General features: G+C 46.6%; 1 protein-coding gene across 1 annotated transcript; it reads right to left on the reverse strand.

Annotated features, from left to right (window-relative positions):
• Positions 1–389: 389 nt before the first annotated feature.
• Positions 390–11,811, reverse strand: rnd3a (Rho family GTPase 3a). The gene is made up of 5 exons (XM_062380544.1): positions 11,509–11,811; positions 10,766–10,853; positions 3,920–4,029; positions 2,485–2,619; positions 390–2,267 (listed from the first exon to the last, which is right to left on the reverse strand). The coding sequence occupies exons 1-5, from the start codon at positions 11,656–11,658 to the stop codon at positions 2,019–2,021; spliced, it is 732 nt and encodes a 243-aa protein (XP_062236528.1). The 5' UTR covers positions 11,659–11,811; the 3' UTR covers positions 390–2,018.
• Positions 11,812–23,506: the final 11,695 nt, after the last annotated feature.

Consider the following 23,506-nt stretch of genomic DNA (forward strand, 5'->3'; position numbering starts at 1 on the left):
TGTTGTAGTTACTTCATTTTTCCTTCCTTCCTGTATTTCATGAAAATGTTTCCAGCTCAGAAAGCCGATGACACGTCCCTACGTCATTAAGCCACGATTGAAAAGCTCCTACTATGAACATAGATCTGTGTCTGGAGTTAAGTTGTTTCCACCACATGTGCAGAAGTCTCTGCTTCTAACGACTTGTATGTGCATTCAATATGGAGGGAGAGCACGTCTCTCATGGAAGTGAATGTTGAAGATTAAATGATTCAAGCCCTCGATTTCTATCTGAACTCAAACAAAGAGAAGATCCTCGGTTTCAGCCTCAATGCAGAAATTCAGTAGATCCATCAACTCCTCTTGAATAAATATTTTTCTCACTCAATGACAACTAAAGACACTTTGCTTCAATTCCATTTGCATTTATTCTAAAGGGAAAATATATAATTCAATAAATATTGTCGCAACAACATTGGCAAAGACATTTTGAAGGTGAGATCAACATTCAAGAAAACATGACAATGTACATGGGAGGGAGGCAACAGCTGAGAAAATAATAAAGATAAACAGTCTGGCAACAGTACACTGGCATTTGAACAAGCTAATTGGGGAAGTTTTAAAAGTTCCATTAAAAGTGCATCAATAACTAGATTCAAACAGTCTGTAAATTGCACAGTTGTTCAAACGAAAACCACAAATTCAACAACGTCTCATTTTCTCATTCGTTGATTCGTTTAGTTGCATTTCCAATGGAGGCCCTCGTGGAATGAGCACATAGGACAAATAAGATCATCACAGTTCACAGTGTTTATTCAAAAGACGTGTGAATGACTGAATATATCGATAACCAGTTATCAGAAGTTAAAGTTAACACTGCACCACACATAAAACTCGGGCCTCCACAGATTTCTTTACGTGCATGAGTGAATTTACGACTTCCTGCAAATCCTTTGGAAATAAATCGCTGTTGCTGTGACTTGGTGCCGGGCCTCTACGAGGAGATATTACCCAACGGATGAGTCAGAGAACTTCTGATAAACAAGTTAAAGTTCTTTCAGCTCAATCTCTCACTCCTCGAGAGGATTAACGGCCAAATTCAATGTGTATTACATGGACTGAAGGAATCATCGGCAAAGCTTCGAGCCTGAATCCAGCCTCCTTGCTCATGGTTTTCAAGTCTCATGTTCAGAAAATCAGCAAACATCTAAAGCTGCTGAGGGGACATGTCGGCCTGACTGGTACAAACGTGCAGTTTTAACCTCGGACAGCTTCTAGCTTCAGCTCCTCGTGGCTGCAACTCATCAGGATTAAGCTTAAAAATCAAACAATGACGCAGTTACACACCAATGACTTCACATTATACTGACAACATCTCAAAGACAGGGGACACGCAGGGCCAGGATTCCTTCAGGTGGCGTGAGGAAACGCCTCTTCTGGTCTCCTCTGCACACAGACAGTTACTACAGGAGCTACAGGAGCAGGGGTGAGGGTGAATCAGTTCCAAACCACAGGGACGACTTGTTGTTTAAGCCCTCCGAGCTAAAAGTCCTTGATCCGGCACAAACAACAGCAGCTCCACCTTTTCTTTTTTTCTCCCAGAGCATCCAAACCCCTAATCGCAGGCTTTGGTTCTCATTCACAAAGATCACACGTTCTCAAACCCTTCCTTTACAAATGACTGCGTCCTCATGACATCACTACTCCTGCTCATTTCCTGTTGGCGTGGAAAGCCTCCACCGCGTCCGCTTTGTCCTCCCGGAGGAAGCAGGTCACTTCCTGGAGCAGGTAGCCCTCTGACAGATTGCTTCCTTGTCTGATAGGGCAGGGGGCCAAATGGATTGGGACGCGATGACGTGTTGAGTTTTTGTCGGTGCAGAGTATTCCAGTAACATGTAGATGAGTTGAAGCTAACAAAAGCCCTCTCCAGTCACATCGGGGGCCTTGAGCATGCAGGAGGGAGCGCTGCCCCATCGTTTCCTGCTCGCACTGGGTTCTGTCCTCATTCTCCTCAGGCTAATCCCCCTCAGGCCGGTCGGTTACATGACAGAGCAACTTTTGGCTTTGTCCTTCCGGAGGTCCGAAGCCACGGCCGCCAGGTCGGGCCGACTGGGCATGTGTGAAATCCTCTTGTTGCCGCGGGTGGCTTTACTGCGCTTGACGTTTTTGTGGTTTTTGTTGATGCAAGCCAGCGTGGCCACGTGGAAAATGTCTCTGACGCTGTTCTCCGACTGCTGCGCCGAGCACTCGATGTAGGGCGCCGAGATCTGCTTGGCCATGCTGGAACCCTGAGGAGGGAAGAGGTCAGATAGGGTCAGCGCCGGAAGGAACGGATCGAGGTCAGGTTAGCCGGGAGGTGAACACATTTACTGGCGTCAACGATGACGAAAGGATTTCGGCTCTCAGGGATCAGTTAGACCTGGCTTGAGGTCGAGTACAATGAGCTGTTATTCATCAGAGATTACAGTCCCACACATGGAGGTTGAACACTGTTAATCTGCCTACCTGGTCATAAGAGACTGGGGTCTGTCTGTGGTTGGAAAGCTCCACCAATGTGCTCAGGTCAGTGCGCAGGTCAGATTTACATCCAACCAGCAGCATCTTGGTGTTGGGACAAAACTCCTGGATCTCCCCTTTCCACTGTGGAGAAACACAGAACATCTCAGTCAGGCATCATCTCACAACGTTGTCTCCTAATGCAAAAGGGAAATTATCTGTCAATCCATCAGTATCATATAACCATTCCCAAATAAATATAAACCAGGAGTTTGAAAACTATGATTCAAAGTTATTCCGTGTTAAGAAAGAATGTTCCTGGCACAAGTTCCAACCCCCCCGTCACCCGCCTTCTCGAGTCCAAAGGTTAAAGCTGGCACTTCCTGCAGCCCCCTCACACATTGAACCCTGGAATGGAACCACAAATAATCCTCACGTTTCCTCCCTGACAACAATAAACACTCTGTGATCGATGGCATTTCTCCAGGGGTCTTAATCTGAGGCTCACGTGCCTCAGGACTCACTGGCTGGTCAGCGGATCAAGTTCGAGCGACGTCCAAAGAGGAAGTTGTTTAGTCCAAATAAATACCATCGCTGATGCTAATGTGCAGAGTCATTGTTTGAGGCGTGACCTCTGACTGACACAACGATCACAAGTCTTTTATATGTTAATGATATTCCAAATTACTACTAATGTGTAAAAGTGTTGTACAGGACGTTAACATTTAGACCCAAAATAAAGCTGCAGGACATGTTCATCTATGTATTTTTAAATGAGTTCTGTTTAAATATGACTCATTTAGGCTGTAGAAATAAGGCCAGGGACGGATCCTGTCATTTCATCTAGTCATTTATTCAGTCAGCCTGGTAAGACATGTATTATATATCACATTATGTAAGATATCTATTAAATAAATGAAGAATGACCCGAATGGTCCGATCTCATGGACGTCTGTGTCCACGTTTGTCAGAGCACATGCCAGGTTTGTTCAACTTCAGAAAATAATGCTTTTAGAATTAAAATAAACTGTTTTCTGAGACTCCTGAGAAAACCTTAAACCAGTACATGCTTCTGACATGTGGTCGTTACAGCCACCGCCTCAGTCATCGGATGCCCAGTGGCTTCATGTGAGTAACTGGTGGCTTAAAAACACCTCAGCAGGAGTTTGAGGAAGTGGAGAGCTTCCTTCTCCCAGCTGCCCCGAGGATTTAACCCAGCGACCTTCCACTAGTCACACTACAACATCACAAGATCTGACCAAGGCTCCAAAAGAAAAAATCTAAACTGTCGACTTAAACTCCTGATCCAGTTAAATGCAACACGGCCCTTTGTAGGCACATCCGATGAAATCAAAGTGAGCAGACTTTAAAGTGCTTGGAGCTTAAAGGCTGAGACTTCCCCCAGCGGCTCGTCGGATGAAGGAGTCGGTGAAGAGCTACAAACCTTCTTCATGACGCTGTCGAGGGTTTCCGGGCGGCTGATGTCGAAGCAGATGAGCACGGCGTCGGAGTCCGGGTAGGAGAGAGGCCTCACGTTGTCGTAGTACGGAGATCCTGAAACAAAGAGGCAACATCAGGATTTAATACACACCCTAGTCCATGCAACAGGACCTCATAATTCACTTGATCCTTAGAGAGGAATGACCTGCGTGTAGAAATCACTGCTCTGCTCCTAACCGAGCTTCACTTGCTCCCACACACATCCGAAGAACTAGTTTCCTGTCCAGGCAACGAAGTTATCCAAATCCAATTGGCTTTGTCGGAGAAACCTTGACTTCAGAGGACATTGATCAATTTGTGTCACAAGTGTTTTTATGTGTCCCCATCTTTCCACGTATTGAAAAGCCAACTTGCTGCTGTGTTCAGCTTTTAAAAAGGAAGGAGGTAGAAATGATCTTTGCACTTGAAAATGTTCGCCTTGGGAACGTGGAGATTTAAAACTCTGTGGTTTGTCTGAACAGGAAATACCTTTATTCAAATGAGGGGCAGCAACAGAATCTACCGCCGACCACAAGATATTCCCTGAATGCATGAACACGGGAAAATCATTTCTTCAAACTCGTTCCTGAGACTTAAATTACTGCAGCGCCTCAACAATCCATAGCAACCGGGCGAGCAAAACAAACAGCATCAGTCGGAACAAATATGCTGACTGCGACAAGATCACATGTTGAAGAAAATCCTCTGCGGAGAAGCAGAACTTCAGAGCGAGGAAATGACTCCCCCCTCAGAAATTGAGACCATGTGTGAGTGGCGACGCCCATCTCCCCCCCCCCACCACCACCCAAACCCAGCAGACGGAAACATCTCCGGAGAAGAAGAGGGGTGGGGGGGGGGGGTTGGCGTCATGTCAAGGTGAGTCAAGATCACATGACGAGCACAGGCTGACCACACGCAACCGGCTGCCAAGAATGTGGACAATTTTGTTTGGGGTGAAGTGAAGGTTCCCCTGGGAGGTCTTCTCTAAACACAGTGTGGAGAAGGGCCAGGAATGCACAATGTCACACACACATACACAAAACGCACACAAACACACACACACACGGAGCTCGAATGCTCCTAATCTAAACAGTCTGGATGGGAGACGACACCGTTTACACGATCCACGCTTCCTTCCAGGCCTGAGCCGGGCTCAAGCCTGTTTGCATGTAGCACTCCTGCATAAAGACATCTGAACCAAATCTACATGCATCATCACAAGTTCCACGTGCATGAACCAGGACTGTCCGTGAGGTCAGGGCATCACAACACACAACGCTGTGACAACAAAGTCCTTATAACACAAATCAACAGTTTCAAACTGCAGGACTACCGTTTCAGGATAAATCAGTTCTAGTTGAGAAACTAATGAACTGAGCTTCTTACATCTTGTTTTATGTGATGGTGAAATATAATTACATCTTTATTATTCTAGTAATTACACATTTAAAGTAGAATTAATATTCATATCCAAAGTGGATATTTAATGGTAGTTCTTGTGTAGCTGTCTACTTATGGTTATTATGACAGATCCGTTAACTGGTCTCCAGTTTGCAGAGCGAAAAGCCAGGTCGGCTTTGTTCGGTGCCAGATTGCAGCTAATGACCATTCCAAAAAACTGAAAGTCAGTTAAGTATGGACGCCAGGAGCGACACAGAGTAAGTGATCATGATGTCTTGATGTAAACATAATGCATTTCACATGGGAACGCACGGGCTCGCCATTTCCCAGCCGCTCTTCCACTCCCTCCCTTTGGAAACCCCTTTGAAACCCTCTGATAGGTGACACCACCTAAACCTCCCGGCTCCACGCTGAGCGGCTCTCGCAGACGCAGCACAGGGCGAGCTGGAATGTGGACCCCCCCCCCCCCCCCTGTTCCCCCCGTCACCCGCAAGAATGTATTTTTATGGCCGTCTCTCGACCGATCACAACCACAGTGCCATGTTTGATCTTTACAGTCCTCGCTGCCTGGAACCAATCACAGGGAAAATAAAACCCTGCTGACATTTTTACAATGAATTGATTGTTATTAATCGAGCCAATGAGAGGAAACGCACGTCTCAGAGTGAGCCGGCTGCAGCCTGTGAGGTCTTGTTGTTGATTTGTCTCCGAGTCGGAAATATTCCTGTGCATCTACCGGGAGATTTAAGTATTTATAGCAGCAAATCCTCTCAGTGCATCTATGCAAAACCCTTCAAGCTGCACAACATAAACAGGAGAATAATGCAAATTGAGGAGTGTACTGAGATTTTTTTTAATAGTCGACATTTTTATTCTCGTCTCCTGTTTAGAGCTGAATTAACCCTGCGTCACAAAAACGCCACTTTGAGATCGTCTTCCTGCCGCCTGGAAAGATAAGAGGAAATCCCAGTGCTAACACCCCCCCACACACAAAGACCTGGTGACTGTCATCTAATTAGCTCCCGTCATTGTTCTCCCACAGGATCTCTATATCTGGAAAGCTACACACACCCTGTCCTCCCTCTCTGTCCTTTAAACGCACTGACACACACTCTCCAGGCCTCTCGCCCTTCTCTTAAACAGAGTCGCTGCTCGTGTCGTTCTCACAGCAGCTGAAGGACGAGACAATGAAATACCAAGCTCTGCCAAGATGGAAAAAAATAAACCTTCTTCCTTCCTGGTTTGTTAATGTGCTTTTCCAGGCTGGTTTCCACAACAGCTGGGATGAAACGCAGCCCTGAATGGAATAAATATACATGAAACATGTCGGAGAATACATTCTGCTCTATTCATGCCATGCGACTCATTAATTCACAATTCCCAGATGTTTCCTGACTTCCGCCCAAAAAAATAAGAGAAAAGAGAAATTCCCTGCGGTTGCCGGCGAGCGATGGAGTTCTTAAGTATTCCACGATGTTCGAGGCATCCCACTTTCCTTCACGTATTAACGGCTCGCGGACATGAGAAGGTTCTTTATCTCACACCGACACATGCGGCCCTGAGGAACGCCAGCTGCAGCCGACAGACTGGAGGTATGGCAACAGGTCTGCAGCCGCGCTGATTTACTGCATAGCTAACATTGCTGAGCTGAGGGGCGCTGAGCATGTGTGTGTGTGTGTGTGTGTGGACAGGCATTAAGCCTTCAGGGACACCTGTGGAAACAACACACAGCGACAGGCACGTCCACGGAGCTTCAATATATAACCTAGGACCAGTCAGAAGTGTTCCACACAAACTGAACTGGTTTAAACTGGAATAACATTAACTGATGTCTTCGGTTGTTGCTGTGGTAACTGTCAGGTAACTGAAGATGCTTCGGGTTGTGTGATATGACCGTGGAGTTTATACAGAGAAGCTATGAAGCTGCCATATTGGATAATAGATATTTGTGTTGTGTGGAATAAGAGAGGACAACCACCACTCAGATCAACCTGAATTAACCCAAAGCTCAACAGAGATTCACCCAAACAAGCTTCACAGCCACATGAACCACAAAGGGAGTCAGGGCCGACTCCATGAATGAAGTTCAACACGTCCAAACAGGATGAGCAGGTGAAAGTCAGGCAGAGGAGTCACATGCTTCCACTCAAAGGACCGGCTGGATTTTAAATATGCAACATCACACAGTCCTTCCATGACATTAGCAGACAGGAAGCCCATTAATCCCTCCCTGGATTCCTCTGTCCTTCAGCACGTACGCTGTATCACCAGCACTCCGCTCCGCCGTGATTCAATTTCCCCCTGGAAGCGAGGTAGGGGGCTTCAGTGAACCAGGCCGCGCCTCTCTCTCTCTCCACTGAGGATCTAGGGCGCGCTGCGTACAATAGGGGTCTTTGTGGTGGAGGAAGTAGAAACCTTTAGTCTGAGGAATGCCAGACATGCGGCTCCACTTCGCAGGGCCCAGAAATGTGATCCAACGCAACAATGGCCGCCGACACAGGAATGAAGGGGGCACGCAGTGTGGGAGCAGCAGAGGAGCTCGACCAACTCTCATAACTGGAGACGACACAGGGAAGTGATCTGGGACGCTCATTACGTGTCCTCCTTTAAAACTCTTTTATCTGAGTCCTCTTTTCAAAAGTAGGTCGTCTTCTCGTGTGCAGAGGTAAATAAAAACCGATCCCATGAGGTTCCCTGGGATAAATATCATAAAATGAGATCCATGGGGTTTAGCACACACGTCTTTTCGTTTGGGAGAAAGAGATGTGAAGCTGCCTGAGATCCTGTGGTTGAGATTTGATTACAGCGCTCACTTGTTCTGGCTCTGGAACATTTCCAAAGAGGGTTGGAACAAACATCATAGACTGATGATTTCTGAAGGAAGAAAACATTTCCAGCAGAATGTGCAGTATGAACAACAACCTGCTGGACCCAGACTACAACAGCTATATTAAATCAGCTATTGAAAGATGCTCTAATCCACAGTTGACTCTGCACCCACAAAGTGAAGCTGGTGATAAATGCACCAAAACAGCTGAGACAGTTAGGAACTGGTGCGTGAACAGCTACAAATCAACTCAAACCAGTGTAAGAATCTATAAGTTGTAATAAATGTATAAATAAGAAGTACTTAGAACTGGTTATAGATGCAGTTTCTTAAATGCTAGGCTGTGGATGCTCTGTTTTACAGCATTGTTAATTAAATATCTTTGTGTCTGGGCTCTTTTAAGTGTTGGAGAAGCAATTTAAAGACATTAGCGCAGACTCAACGAAGTAGTGATGTGTATAATTTGTCATTTTCTAACATTTTTTAAATGAAATACTGAAAAAAGAAAATAGTCTGCCTGAGCTTCCTTCTTAAAAAGGTTCTGAGGTGCATCTTCCCTCTTTTCTCCTGTGGAAGAGGCCTCAGGCAGGCGCCGAGCCAAAGGGATTGTTCTGTTTACCTTTGCCATCTTCCTACCCTCCGGTTTGAATCTCACACACACACAGACACACAAACACACACACCTCTGCGGCTCATTCAGACGTGCAGGCAGGCGGGCGGACAACATAAACCCGCTTCCTGTGCCGGCGAATGAAGTGTGAAGCATCAAAGGCTGCGGCCCGGACCCCGGTGGATCCCACCCCGAGGGCTGGGAAGCAGGGCCAAGCAGGGTGGGGCCCGGGGACCAAATGGACAGGAACACAACTGGCAGGCATTTACCTTAATGACCTGAATTACTCTCACCACCCTCCCTTTTAACACACACACAGACACACACACGAGGCTGCTCATTAGGCCACTCGTCACTGCAGAACAAAGACCACCACAGTGTCTGTAGGTGTGCGTCAGGGAGGGGGATGGCAGGCTAGTGTTTGTCTTCATGGCTGCGTCCTGGTCTTTGTCCGAGTGCATGCTGGGGTCACACAGACACACACACACACACCTCTCCTGCACACCTCAGGAGATAAGGTCGATGGTCGTCTCTACAAAGGGACTGGTCATGCTGAAAGCTGTATCAATCAGTTGTTGGGTGTGTCTGTGTGAGTGTGAGTGGGGGGTTAGGATTGAAGGTGGGTGTGGAGGGACTTGGCTCCATCTCAGTCCCACTGATCTAATAGGAACCACAACCCCCCCCCCCCCCTCACCCACCACCATCGCTGTTTTATGAAGCATAAAGAGAAAAAGGAAAAAGGGCTGCAGGCGGTCTGCCAACACAGCACAATATAAACATAATTCTCACTCTGGCCGGTTCTCATTTCTTCCACTTTCCACCACACACACAGACACACACACACACACACGGTGTCGGGGTGAAGGAATTTGAAACCGGAGCTCCTTGTTTTGCTTTTGCTGGTAGTGTTACCGAGCCTGGAAATGAATTTCTATCTGCTGACGCATTTATTTTCATTTCCTCTTGAAACTGGGCAAAAAGGCCAAGAAATCAAACCTCAAGGTCCTTGATGTGATCGTGTGGAATCAGAATGTGTAAATGGATTGTGTAGCGTGTTTCTCCTTTGGGAGGAGGAATTAAAAATGTGTCCTGCTGATCCTGGCACGCGAGAAAGCTCGTCATTCAAACTCCAACATCGCTGAGGAATTCCAGGCCAGAGACTTGCAACAGCTGGCTGCCGGCTTGTCTCCACCCATCGCACCCACGACACACACACACACACACACACAACATACGCCTCACTCACGCCTGACTGACTGCTGTGCTATTCACTGCTCAGGCATTGATGGATGGGAAAATGGGTTGTTTACACACACACACACACACACACTCACACTCACACACACGGGGGAAGCAGCAGCTGGTTTGAACCCAAAGTCCAACCACCAAGCGATTACAAAAAAAAAAAATGGAGTTCCAGTCCACGTGTTGCACAACAAAACTTTCCCAAAAATCGCAGTGAGGAAACAGTGAGTGTTCTCCAGATGTGAGAACATGAACATGCGCAGCCTCTATCATTAGCTCTGTTTCCCTCAGCTGGGAAGAATTCATATGAAATCCATCCCTCTCCTGCATTTCTGGGATCGCTGGGAGACAACACAACCTTTCCATGTGGGTGAAAGGTGAGGCCTGTACCTAATCTGAGGGGAAGTGTGCCTGGTGTGTAGCAACAGCACCCTCCGACCAGGAGAGAGGATTAACCCAGCTTTATTGATTAAAAATGGGTCACAGATTAATTTCATTATTCATAAACGCAGCCCTGCTCCTGAATCGGGCCTCTGGAGGTTTGACACGTTATCAGCTGTTTGCATGTCCACAGAGGGGCTGTGCAAGAGAGCTACCCGCTTGAACAGGTCTGGACACTTCACCCTGGACTGATCTCCGGGGACACACACATACAGACACACACACACATAGCATGGAGCAGGCAGGCAGGGGGGGGGGGTGACACATTGCACAGTGTGATTTTTTACCTGAGGTGTCCCACAGGCTGAGCTCGATCCTCTGCGTGTCGATCTCGAAACTGGCCGTGTAGTTCTCAAACACTGTGGGGACATAGCTCTGCAGGGGACACGGGGACAGAGAGCAATGGGTTGTGGGAAATGAAGTGTTTAGACGTCAGATTATGCTTTTAATGTCTAAAATGAGAGGTCACATGCAGAGTAATACAACACTGCTTTTATTCCTGTTATAATTAACCCTAACCCAAACTAACACAATACTACAGCTCTGCTTCCACTATTGGGCATGCATGCATCTTCATTACTGAAGCATCTGACACATAAAAGCACCATCTGATCATGTGACTATATGTACCATTAAAATCAGGTTTATATGCAGCAAGGTCACTGGTGTGTAGGGTGAGGGTGAGTAGGGTGTGGGGTGGGTTAGGGTGTAGAGGGGGTGTGCTGGGTGTAGGGTTTAGGGGTAGGGTGGATTAGGGTGAGTGTGCAGGCTGTAGTGTGGGACTGCTGGGTGTGCTGGTGCAGGATACTGGGTGCAGGCAGTGGTGTGGGTGTGCTGGGTGCAGGATGCTGGGTGCAGGGTGTAGTGTGGGTGTGCTGGGTGCAGGATACTGGGTGCAGGCAGTGGTGTGGGTGTGCTGGGTGCAGGGTGTAGTGTGGGTGTGCTGGGTGCAGGATACTGGGTGTAGTGTGGGTGTGCTGGGTGCAGGATACTGGGTGTAGTGTGGGTGTGCTGGGTGCAGGGGTCTCACCTCCGGGAAACAGTCCTTGGCGAACACGTGAAGCAGCGCGGTCTTCCCGCACTGGCTGTCTCCCACCACCACTATCTTACACTTCACGCTGTGACTGGGATCCATGCTGGATTTGAGAGATTGCTTCTGACACGAGCGTCTCTCCTTCATTGATTTCAATCGGGAAAAAGTGTAGAAAAAAGGCAATAACTATAAAAGAAATAATAATAACAGGAGTCCGGTCCTGATTGGTCCTGATTGGTCCAGATGTGGTGTTCACGGTGCCTGTCCGGTTCTCAGCTGCTGCTCCTCCCGGTGTCTCGTCCTGCTCTGAGCCGGTGGAGCCATTCCCCTGTATATATAAGCTTCAGCAGCCAATGGCCGCGGCCTCCTCCTCCCCCTCCTCTGGATGAAGATCCTCCTGCTGCCCTCCACCATGGCGCCCCCTACAGACCCAACACTTCTCTGTCAAATAAAGCAAAGTAACGTTATAAAATAAAAAGGAAAATTCAGAGTCTTGATTTATTTTCCTGTTAAATTATAACATCTGTATAAGCACAAATTAAAATGACACTAGATGTAGTAATAAACACCTAAAGCTTTTGCTTATTATTGGATTTAATAGAACTACTGTGTATTTATATCATCTGAGCTGGGTCAGGTTATGTACATTACACTAAAACTTTTAATTTGGGGCATCTTCCTCTATCTTATGTATAAATATGCAGTATAACAATAGGAGGAATAACAGTAAATATAGATGGAAAGGACTATTTTATAAATACATCTGCATCTATTAGTGGCAGTGGTAGAAATATGTCACTGATATTTCTGTGCCTAATGAACACTCACAACTCCTGTGTTTCTCATGGGTGAGAGAACTTCAACCAACATGGAGGAGGATGAAACAAAGCCTGGAGAAGGAAGAGTTTCTCAATCACTTGTGAACTATGTTTTATTCATAGAAGAATAAAGAAGAAGAAGAATAAAGAAGAGGAATGTTGTAATGCTGCTGATTGACTGCTGGTTTTAGCACAATAGAGACCCGACCGATGCTCCTGTAACTCACCTGTGATCCCAGGATGATAAAGCAGTGCAGCTTATTATCATCTCTCCCTGTGTATCATACACATTTCCCTCCTCACGAGAAGATACAGACAAAGGGGGGGGGGGGGAATAGAGACTGCATTTCCCTGTGGAGTTGATGATTCGCGACAATCATCTTTCTGCATTTTGAGTGTGAACAGGAACCTCCCTGCTCCTCAGGCCTCCTCTCTCAGCCTCCAGGATCCATCCCCAACGCAGCCTCACCTCTAACATCATGAGAACAACGGCGTTCCGCATCAGCTCCCCCCCCCCCCCGCGACAGAGTGAGTGGACTGTGGGTGTAGCTGGCAGTGTCCCCACAGTGAGACAGCTCCACCCTGCAGGCTGTGTGCTGGGAGTCCCGTCTGTTGTGTGGGAGCTCTGCCTCCAGGACACAGAACTGCCAGGAGAGAAGGGGCCGGGGGGGTTTTACACACCACGGCTCTGCCTATCTGGCTGCTATCTCTGTACCATATGCATTTGACCTCATTCAAATTCTGGCTGAAACAGGCAGATTGTGCAGCTTTTACCTGCAGATCACTTTGTGCATTTATCGCGTGCATGTGGTTAATCGTGTTAATGATCTTTAAGTACAAGTAGATGTTGTTCGTTGATACTGAACAAGCTGCAGGAGAGAGTGCATCCACATTACATGAGGTGTTTCCACATTATGCCTGAGCTCTTCCCTCATTTTATTCAGTCTGACTGCCTCTCTCTCTCTCTATGTGTGTGTCTGTGTGTGAGTGTGAGTGTGAGTGTGTGCATAGCCTGCAGCACTGCCAGTCTCACTTGGGTGCAGCCACACATTTGGGCCAAAGTGAGAGTCTGCAGATTGACACAGTGCAGGAAAATCTCAAAGGGGAAAACGTCCACCTATTTACTGATGCATTACAATCGGCCTGTAAAGATTCAGTCAGGAGATTTCCTACATTTCCCACAATGCTGCAGGAACACCCGCAGGGGGGTGGAAACAAAAGGAATTGGTTCCACACCTCTTAGACAACATAAAAACAAACCAACATGGACACATTAAACTGGTATTCCTGTGATGGTGTTGACAGACAAGCACATATACTGGACACAGTTCCCAGGATAGAAATAGGACCACCACCTGTTTCTGGTCACATGGTGCTGTCAACATCCTGTAGATGTTTTAAATTTATCTCCTCACACCAAAACCCTTGTCTCACACACTCTACACTTATATTTTCCCTTTAGAAGCTTTTTCACTGCAGAGAATAAAGTGGGTCAACACAACACATAGTTGTGTAGCATCAGCTGTGTGTGAGAGGTGCTTCTGTGGCGTCCTTGACTGAAACGTCGATGAGCTCGAGTTCTTTATGTTTCCTTTGGGATTCTCTTCACCGCATGTGCCGCTTCCTACCACCTTCACCGGCTCACACACACAACTCAATGACAAAGAGATGCCCTTGGAACGTCAGGGATCTTTGTTGTACCTCTGGTGAATGTATGTAACAACTGTGGAGGTGAACATATTTATGGATTAATGTACATTTGAATGAAATGATCAATTTAAAGCGCATATACTGTATGAGATTGCTACTAGATAACTTTGCCGTCATAGGAGAACAAAGGAATGGATATAAATAATCTGAAGTGGAGCAATACTGTAGTTTCCAGTGATAAATTTGAATTCCTGTGGAGTGACCCACTGCTATCTGGAACAGTTCAGGTCTGGTTCACGCACCGGTGCACACGATTCCTCCTCTGCCTTGTTGCTGCAGCAATTTCCAGAAACATTCTGCAATTGCGTGGAGCCAATTTGTCAAACAGGTCAGAAGATGATTAAAAATGAGCAATGGAAGCGTCGAATTTGACCACAGGTCCGGGGAGGTTTGCTTTTAGCCAGCAGGCCGGCAGTGCTGGAGGTGTGTGACGAGTCTAGGTCACTGGGTCTCTGCCCCCCCATCCTGACGGCACGCTGCCCTACAGTTATCTCTGTCGCCGTGCATTCAATCAGCGGGGCGCTGACATTTACTGCTCGGGCAGAAGCAGCACACGCTCGGCTGTTTCTCTTGGAGAGGGGTTTCCTCGACGGTTAGTCACCGCGGCTGGGAAATCAAGGGCAGATCAGGGAAACACAGCAACAGCAATAGATGAACTGTATATTGACACACTGCCTTGGCCCTGCTATACATTTCAACACAATTCTTGATATCAGTCTTAGTTTTCCTATTTGAATAAATAGCCTTTCAATCACTGTCATATGAAGCTAATCTGCGGCCATCTTATAAAAAAAAGCCTTTTAACGGGACCGTCCACCGTGTCCCGGCTTTGGCATTTGGGCTAAGGGCTTAAATGAAATCTTCAAAGCTCGTCTGTAAAATAAAATACATTTTGTTGAACAGGGGATGTCGGAGAGCTGCTGGCCCACTCGTAGCTTTCTGCCTAACTACCTCAGCCCTCGGCCTTGATCTCCAGGCTCACAGCAGCGGGGGGGCTGCAGTCTGAAAGGACTCCAGAACAGGGAGGGATGTTATTTCACAACAGCTTGGATATAGTGACTGACCCTTAATGACATACGTGTGTGAATATACAGGTACAAGCAGATTAATGATCCTGAAGAGAATTTAATTTAGAAATCCAAGATCAACCACTGAGATTCAGATAAAAGATCTCTACAGATTTTTCATTGAATCTTCCACAATTTCACAATAAAACCCTGTAGTTATGACATCACTTTGGTTTCGTGGCTATATTTGGAGTTCAGTCACGTCAATGTGAAGAACATTTTGTCTGCCTGATGAATGGGATCTAATATAATAAATATGCAATGTGGACGGGAACATCACTGAACACATCTGGGAATATTTCCAAAATTCCTTTCAGCAGTAAAAGCGTCTTGAGGAGTCGTTTCTCCGGTTCATCCTGTTCTCCTCTCGCTTCGTTCACAGTGACGGAGAAGTTTAACATGAACAATAAGTCTAACACTTATTTAATCTGGGATGAATTTCAGTGACACTCCTTTTAATCTCTACTTGCAATAAATCTGAGTAACACATCCAAGGTCCCAGTGTCCAAACATCTCATGGGAGTTCACTGTTTTACCAAACACTTTATGAGTCACCTGGTTTTTCTACAGCAACATTTCATCAGATGAGATGTGAGCGCGGAGCAGCAGAGCCAGGATCCTTTCACAGGTAAAGCTGCCAGGACAGCTCATCAAATCAAAAAGAGTCCTTCTTACATTCTGGGCTTTCTAGTGCATGAAACGTGGTAACTGACTGGAACCCCCTAATGAATCCTAATGAGCTTCGAACCCCCACTTCCCCCCAGCTCACTAACACATGACATTTCCCTTTAATAAACCATTAGCCTAATATCCTCCACTGAATACACTGCGGGGCAGCGAGGGCACGGCACACACACTGGGGGGGGGGGGGGGGGGGATCACGCGTGGCCATTCCCAATAGGAAAACTAAGACTGATATCAGGAGGAGGAGGGCAATGACACGTATGACAGAGTACAGTAAGTCAGTCAAGTGTCTCCAGTCAGTCATTAGGTCTGTTCAGGCATGGATACACACACACTGATGTAATGAGACACAGTGGATGTGTTCAGTGTGTGTGTGTGTGTGTGTGTGTGTGTGTGGGCTTCATAGATTGAAGGATGAATCATTCCTGTGATGACCTGATTCTTCAGGGAAGTTTGGGGCGTGTGTGTGGGTGTTTGTGTGTCTGTGTGTGTGTGTGTGTGTTTAGGGAGTAATGGTGCATACAATTCTGTCTTCATTAACAGCTTGTTAAGAGAAACCACATGACGGGACAGTAATCATATCTGTCAGTTACAAGACGGGAACAAATCATTAAATGACAACTGTGAAAAGATCATTAAATATATCTGCATATGTTTCTGTACCTGTCCTGATCATGAGACTGTAAATAAAGATGGCCGACGCGTCTCCACTTCCTCCCACTGTACAGAAGTGAAGCCAAAGTATCCCAACTGGTGTGATTGTGTCATTATTGCACTTTTTGAGAATTCACTTTATTTATAGTCTCGTTTCATCTTGGAAAAAAGAGGTAACTGGTGAAGTCAGAGCTTCACTCCTGCCGTCTGGGATCCAAACCGGCGGCTGCTGTGATCCCTCCCCAGGGGAAGTGTGCGGCTGCTGTGCACGGATGTGGCTTTGTTTTATTACACGAGCGAGTGCGGACCTACCGCAGCCACTCCGATGACTGGGAACCCATCACAGGAGCGATGCAGAGATGGTGTGAGTTTGTGTGTGTGACACGTGAGGTGGTGATGGGGCTGACAGCCACCAAACAGCCTGTAGTGTCATCCAGCTCCAGTGACAAATGAGCGGCTCCATATGCGCAGCGGGGAGTTTAATGTCGGGGCTGAAGCGTGCACTCAGATTAACGCTGACACGACAGGAAGGGCTTGATGAGCTCTTATGGGGCTTTCAGGTGACCGGCCCACTTGCTGCTGTGTCCCAGCTCCTCTCTGAATTTACAACCTGAATTTACAAGAGGCAGTTTTAAATCATCATGAAGACAATTGAAGACGAAGCCCGTAATGCTGATGAGGGCGGTGGAGGTCCCTGATGATATATTGGTCGTTAAACCTCAAAGATCGAAGCTCACATGACCTCTAGATGACCTTATGGCTTCGTTTCTGACACATTTGATTTGCTGATGAAGGTTTCTGGCTCCGACACTTTCGATAAGCCCTCGATCTGCATCCACGCTGAGCTAACCTCCTCAGAGTCCTCATACTCAGGCTAAATATAGCCTGCTAACAATCAGGCCATCTCTCTGGCCCATATAGCAGGGCCTATATGTGCTAACTCTCCAGCAGACTGTACGTGAGAGTGCCAGACGAGGCTGATGGGAGGATTGAGAGCCTCTACAGGGCCGTGATGGGCTATGTACAGCCTGATGTTAACTATTAACAGTCCAACAAACCCACTGCAGTCCAAAAACCCCAAAATCTGAATTTTTCTGGTTCCAAAAAGTTTTAAATCCAGACGGTGTTGGAATAAAAGATTTAGAACTTTTACAGTGATTCCTGTGTGTTTCTTTCTGTTGAGACTTTTAGATCATCGGGTTCCTCACAGTGAGATCAGAGCCCTACTGAGCTTCCTAACAGCTCTGACTCCTCTTCTCTGTGTCAGCACAGTTCATGATGATGCCTGGGCTCAGCCTGCCCCCCCGCCCACGGGCAGGGCTCCACGCTGTGGCCTGGCAAACAGCGGCAGCAGGCATGGCGACGATTGCCTGGTGTGGCGAGCTCGAAAACCAAAACGCTGCCCAAACCGGTGGAGGCACCACAGTGTCAGCGCCTGTGTGAGTTTGTGTATATCTGCAAGAACAGCAAAAAATCCCCCATGTTTATTTTAAAGGTCGGGACATCCCAGAGAGGAACATTGGCCCGAGGATGGAAATCAAACAGAGGAACACTGACCCTCCTCCAGCAGCGACGGGCTGTGACCTATCGACTGAAGCTGAGGACGTGTTCCAAGAGGAAAGTGTTGGGCTTGCTTCGAGCGACCGGGGGTGGTGTCGGGGGGGGGTGATTTTGTGGTCTTGTGAGAAAGCTCATTCCATCGTTTGTTTGATGTAGTGAGGCGGCCTGAGGTCGGAGGGGCCTGCTGTGCACGGGGCTGGTGGGTCGAGGGCCGTCGGGCTGGAGGTGTGTGTGTGTGATACAACGTAACACATAAAAACATCACACTGAGAGGGAATGGTTCTAATGAGATGATGTGTCACCTGAGATTTATATGAGAGGAAGCGTAGTGAATAAATCATACTTTGTCTTATAATCCTGCTCACTCACACACTACACAGGACAAAGAAGCATCCATCTATCTATCTATCTATCTATCTATCTATCCATCTATCCATCTATCTGTCTATCTATCTATCCATCTATCCATCTATCTATCTATCTATCTATCTATCTATCTATCTATCTATCTATCTATCTATCTATCTATCTATCTATCTATCTATCTATCTATCTATCTATCCATCTTTCCATCTATCCATCCATCTATCTATCTATCTATCTATCTATCTATCTATCTATCTATCTATCTATCTATCTATCTATCTATCTATCTATCTATCTATCTATCTAACTATCTAATATCTATCCATCTTTCCATCTATCCATTTTTCTATCTATCCATCCATCCATCCATCTCTCTCTCTCCTGAGACTGATGAGATCAGCGGCTCAGTTCGGGGCAGTGAACAAATAGACCTGATATCTTGCAGAGGTGGTTAATGCAGAGAAAGTGGCTTCACATATGATGGAGTCAGCCTGAGCAAACAAAGGGGAGCTCCCAGTTAAACCAGGGTGAGCTCACACACACAGCACAGTGACACATTCCCAGTGCAGCACGGAGTGGAGGGCCGAGGGCGTAGCTGGCGGGAGGGAAATGTCACTTGTCTCTCCCCGGTTTCAGTCTGCCTCCACTTATGAAACCGCCATAAAACCATTAATGTCATGCAGATGTAGACGTTTCTGCCCGAGAGCGAAACAATATAGAAGTCGCAGTATGTTGGGAATGTCTTTGATCAGAGCTTTATGAAGGAGACGGCTCCTTTGATGATTCCGTTGACATTTCCAGGAGACTTTAGAGACTCGAGTCGGGCTAATGAAATCCGGGTGCTCTCTCCCGCTCTGAGGTTTGGTAGCAGGGATGAGGCCGGGCCTCTGAGGAGTGTGGCTTTCTTTATGGTTTGGAGAGGAGGAGACGTTGTGTCTAAGTGCTTTGGAACGAATGAAAAGACGTGTGCGACCTCTTACACTGTATGTGATCAGAGCTGCTTCCACACGTGCACTGGAGTCCGCACAGTTTCCGGAACATATTCCAGAGGGGCAGCACGTGAGAAAGCTCAAGAGACATTTCCCGCTACTTTCCCTGCCAGCCCCTCGAGTGAAATGTTTGGAAAATTCACATCGAGCGAGTGCACGTGGTGATGATGGACGCGGAATTGGAAGGAGACAAATATCTCAGGATGAAAAAGAGGAGCCATGCACGTGAAAGACGCCGTCAAAGGGCCGAAGCAAGCGCTGCAAACAAAACCACGTGATTTATACGTGCAGATATAAACGCCAGGTCCCGCCTCCTCAAGAGTACACGTCTGAAAATGGCTTGAGTTTAAAATGTAATGGTCCTTTCATATATTTACATTTTATCAACACATGTACGTTTTGCATGGTGCATTATGGTTTATATTTATCTCTGACCCTCTGATTCTCAATGTCTCTACAGTGGACTGTGGACATGGTTTGGTCCTTTGCTTCAACATTTCCATTTCACTCTGGTGTCATTCATCTTCACCACGCTGCTGATTTCTGACACTGACAGCATATAAATGCACTCATCACACACACAGACACACACACACACACACACACACACACACACACACCCGCGGCCGACATGTCCTGCTAATGTATTCACAACCTTTTCTCACATGTTGTCACGTCTGTCCTCCTCATCTGTGCCTCCTCTCTTTGCCAGACTGGTCCAGACAAAAACTAAAAAACACAGATGAAGCCTGAAGCCGTGAATAACAAAGGGATTCAGTTTATGTGATTGGCTCCTGTTGTAATTATGTAAATCCCTCCATTGTCAAGGGAGCTGGATGTTTTTTGGGATTGTTCCTGTTTGCCACACAGTAGAACGGCTGAGCTGAAGTAAACCTCGTGATTTTCACATAATGTTTATCAGCAGCAGTCTGGTGTTTCTCTATCACGGTCGGTACAGAACGTCTGGAGGGGATGTGATGCTGATACCGGGTTCAACTCCGACCGGACCATTAAATCACAGCGGCGCTTCCACACAACTCACACAGGCCTAGTTTCTACGAATCATCCGATGCCACGTGGTGAAATGTGTGTGTCCCTCTGTGGTGTCTTTTGTCAGTTAATGGAGCTGAGAGACGAGGGGATGAAATTGAGAGGCGCTCCCACCGGGCAGCGAAATCCTTCATTTGATATTTCGGAGGAGAAGCAGACGCTCGTGAACCAGTTTGACTGTCTCTATACTAGAATTGCTATCTTGCAAAAAAGATTCAAAAAAAGTTAGGATAGATTGAAAAATTGTCCAAAGCACGTCTGAAAGCAGGATGCTCCCAATCTCTCCTACAAGTCTCTTCCATCACACCTGCTTAATACCCATACAACATTTAGGCTGAGCAGCGGGGGGGCGGGGGGGAGCAGGACACGTATCCCTCATCACTTTCCCCTCTCGCGTCCCGGGTGATGATCTGTGAGAAGAATCATTAAGAGGCAATTTGTTACTACACCACACACACACACACACACACACACACACACACACACATACGCACACACACACACACACACACACACACACACGTCGCCTCAGGAAGGCCATCCATCACCAGCAGCCTCATTCCTCACTGTGAAAAAGACGCAGAGGCTTGTTGCTCGTCCGCCTGACCTCTGACCTCAAATATTTACGAGCCTGCACATGAACGCACAAGTAAACGCTCAGGGGGGGGGGGGGGGGGGGGGCCTTCCGAGCTTTCGGGCCCCGGGATACTCGCTCAGATATTAATTTGTGGTCCAGTCACAGGTTTGATCCCCAGCAGAGTCTGGTGAAGATGCCTACCGCTGTTTTTGACCTCCATCATGAAAGTCACTCGCGCTTAATATATTCAAAACGCAATTACCTAATTATACTTCATGCATAATGAGGAGACGCAGTGAGAGGGGACGTAATGGAGGGGCCGGAGCTGAGAGAAATAATTCATGCTTCCTGCTTGTTGACCCTCTCCTCTGCTTTAACCACCCCCCCCAGTAAAAACATGGCTGATGGTTGAGGACGAGAGGGGAAGAGGGGCCTTCCTCCGTCCTATTGGATGTTTCCATTGTGCTCCAGAGCCTCCCATAACAACCAGTGCTGCAGCTCGCTAACCTCTCCCACTGCGTTCCTATGGTAACAACCCAGGGCGAGATGAGACCAGTTTGTTTTGTGTTTTTCATTAGGAGGATTATTTTTTTTTTTTAAACCTAATGAATCAATTATCAAGGCTGCGGACGAGCTCATTTGAATAATCAAAAAAAGCATGATTTTACTGAGCAGCTTCACACATTACATCTCTCCCTGTGTGTGTGTGTGTGTGTGTGTGTGTGTGTGTGTGTGATTGTGTGTGTGTGTGTGTGTTTTGGGACATCCAACTGGCATCATTTGTCTGCCAATCTGCAGCCTGCTCGCCAAACCCAGCCGCCGTAATTGCCTCAGTGAGCAAAGCTGTGGCATCTACAGTGTCTCATTTTCTAAATAGTCCATTATGTGTCTGAAAGTGTCACATCGCCCCCTACTGTCCACTGACGGTGCAGGATTCTGATTAAAAGAAAATAAATAAAATAAGCAACAAAAGCCTGAAAACAAATGTTCAAGTTATTCAATTATTAGTATTAATATTATTCCTTCTGGCATCAGGATGTTTTTGCACTTTTATCTTATTCTCTTTATATTCAATTATTTCTAAATCTGACATCACAAATAGTTAAAGTTGTTGATCTTGGTTAAATACACAACACACTAATACTGCAGTTTTGTTAAACTTGATATTCTCCACGGGAGGGCATCTGTTTTTCTTTTGTCACTCTGCCACAAAATATACAATCAAAATAAAAGTTGAACCCATGTGATGATGATGGAGTGAATGTCTGGACGACAGAATCAACAGGAACGACAGCTTGGCGTCTCTCAGTTTGGTTTTTAATCAGAAGAGTATCTGTTTTGAATTAAGATGTGAGGAGGTTAATGAAGATTCATCTCTGCTGCTGTGAGAAACTTGTTTGGATTAAGACCTGGTGTTGAAAGAGAATGATTATTGATCCAGACGTGAACAAAGCTGCAGAAGCCGAGACAAAGAAACATCACAGGAGAATGTGTTTCGATTAAAATCTTTATCAACAGAATATTAATACATTTCTAGAAATATTATTTGTGAATCAAATTAGTTGCTGAGATGCACTTTTATTATTGTCAACAAAATAAGACAAATGGCTTCAAACTATAGGAGCTGCTGTTATGAATTATGCAGCACAGCAGCACCACCCTGTGGCCACAGATTATTACGTGTATCTATTTCAGCTCCAGTTCCCCCCCCCCCCCCCCCACCCTCTTGTAGAACAGGAGACTGGAAACTGAAGGGCTGACTAATGTGACGCAGGACTCTTCAAACACAAAATTCTATTCTTTACAGATCTGGACGAGTTTGTGTCTGTGAGGCTTCCTCTCCTCGTCCTCCTCGGAGACTCTGAGGTCTTTCGAGGCCTCCTGGATCCTTGAAGCCGTCATGGCGTCCTGCTTCTCGCTCAGCAGAGTCCTCAGGAGGCCGGTTCCTTGAACCCACTGGGTGGACACCTCGAGGCCTTCCAAGCCTCTAGAGGGACGAAGCTTCACGGAGACAGCTGAGATGCTCAGACCTGATTCGTCCAGATAGTTTGTCCTGTTGAGGACGGAGCTCAAATGATTCTCCCTGAAATCCTGTCTTGTGTTGGTGAAACATCTTCTATTGCTGCCTGGAGCTTTGTGTGCGTCCATCCTCTGTGGGCAAACCCTTGACGAGACAATAGAGAGTAAAACCGTGGAATGAAGCTGTTTCAATGTCTTGTCCGTCCTGTTCCTCCTTCTGCACCAAGATCATTCGTCTTATAACGATCGAAATTTGACTTGCACAAAATCTGACTCCACTCATCTCTCCACTCATGTGTCCTTTACAGTTCACCTCTCTACACACTGTAGCTTGAAGTTATTCCAACTCCAGCAACAGTTTATTTAAGGTATTTCAGGGTTTTCATTTCTAGTTAATAATAATAAATACATTTTGACTTTGAATCCTGACCCCTGTAGCCATGGAGTACGCACATCCTGGCTCTTAGGCTTTTTATTTTATTAATTTTTTAGATAATAAAA

The sequence above is a fragment of the Platichthys flesus genome, chromosome 22, assembly GCF_949316205.1.
Source record: "Platichthys flesus chromosome 22, fPlaFle2.1, whole genome shotgun sequence".
Lineage (NCBI taxonomy): Eukaryota > Metazoa > Chordata > Actinopteri > Pleuronectiformes > Pleuronectidae > Platichthys > Platichthys flesus.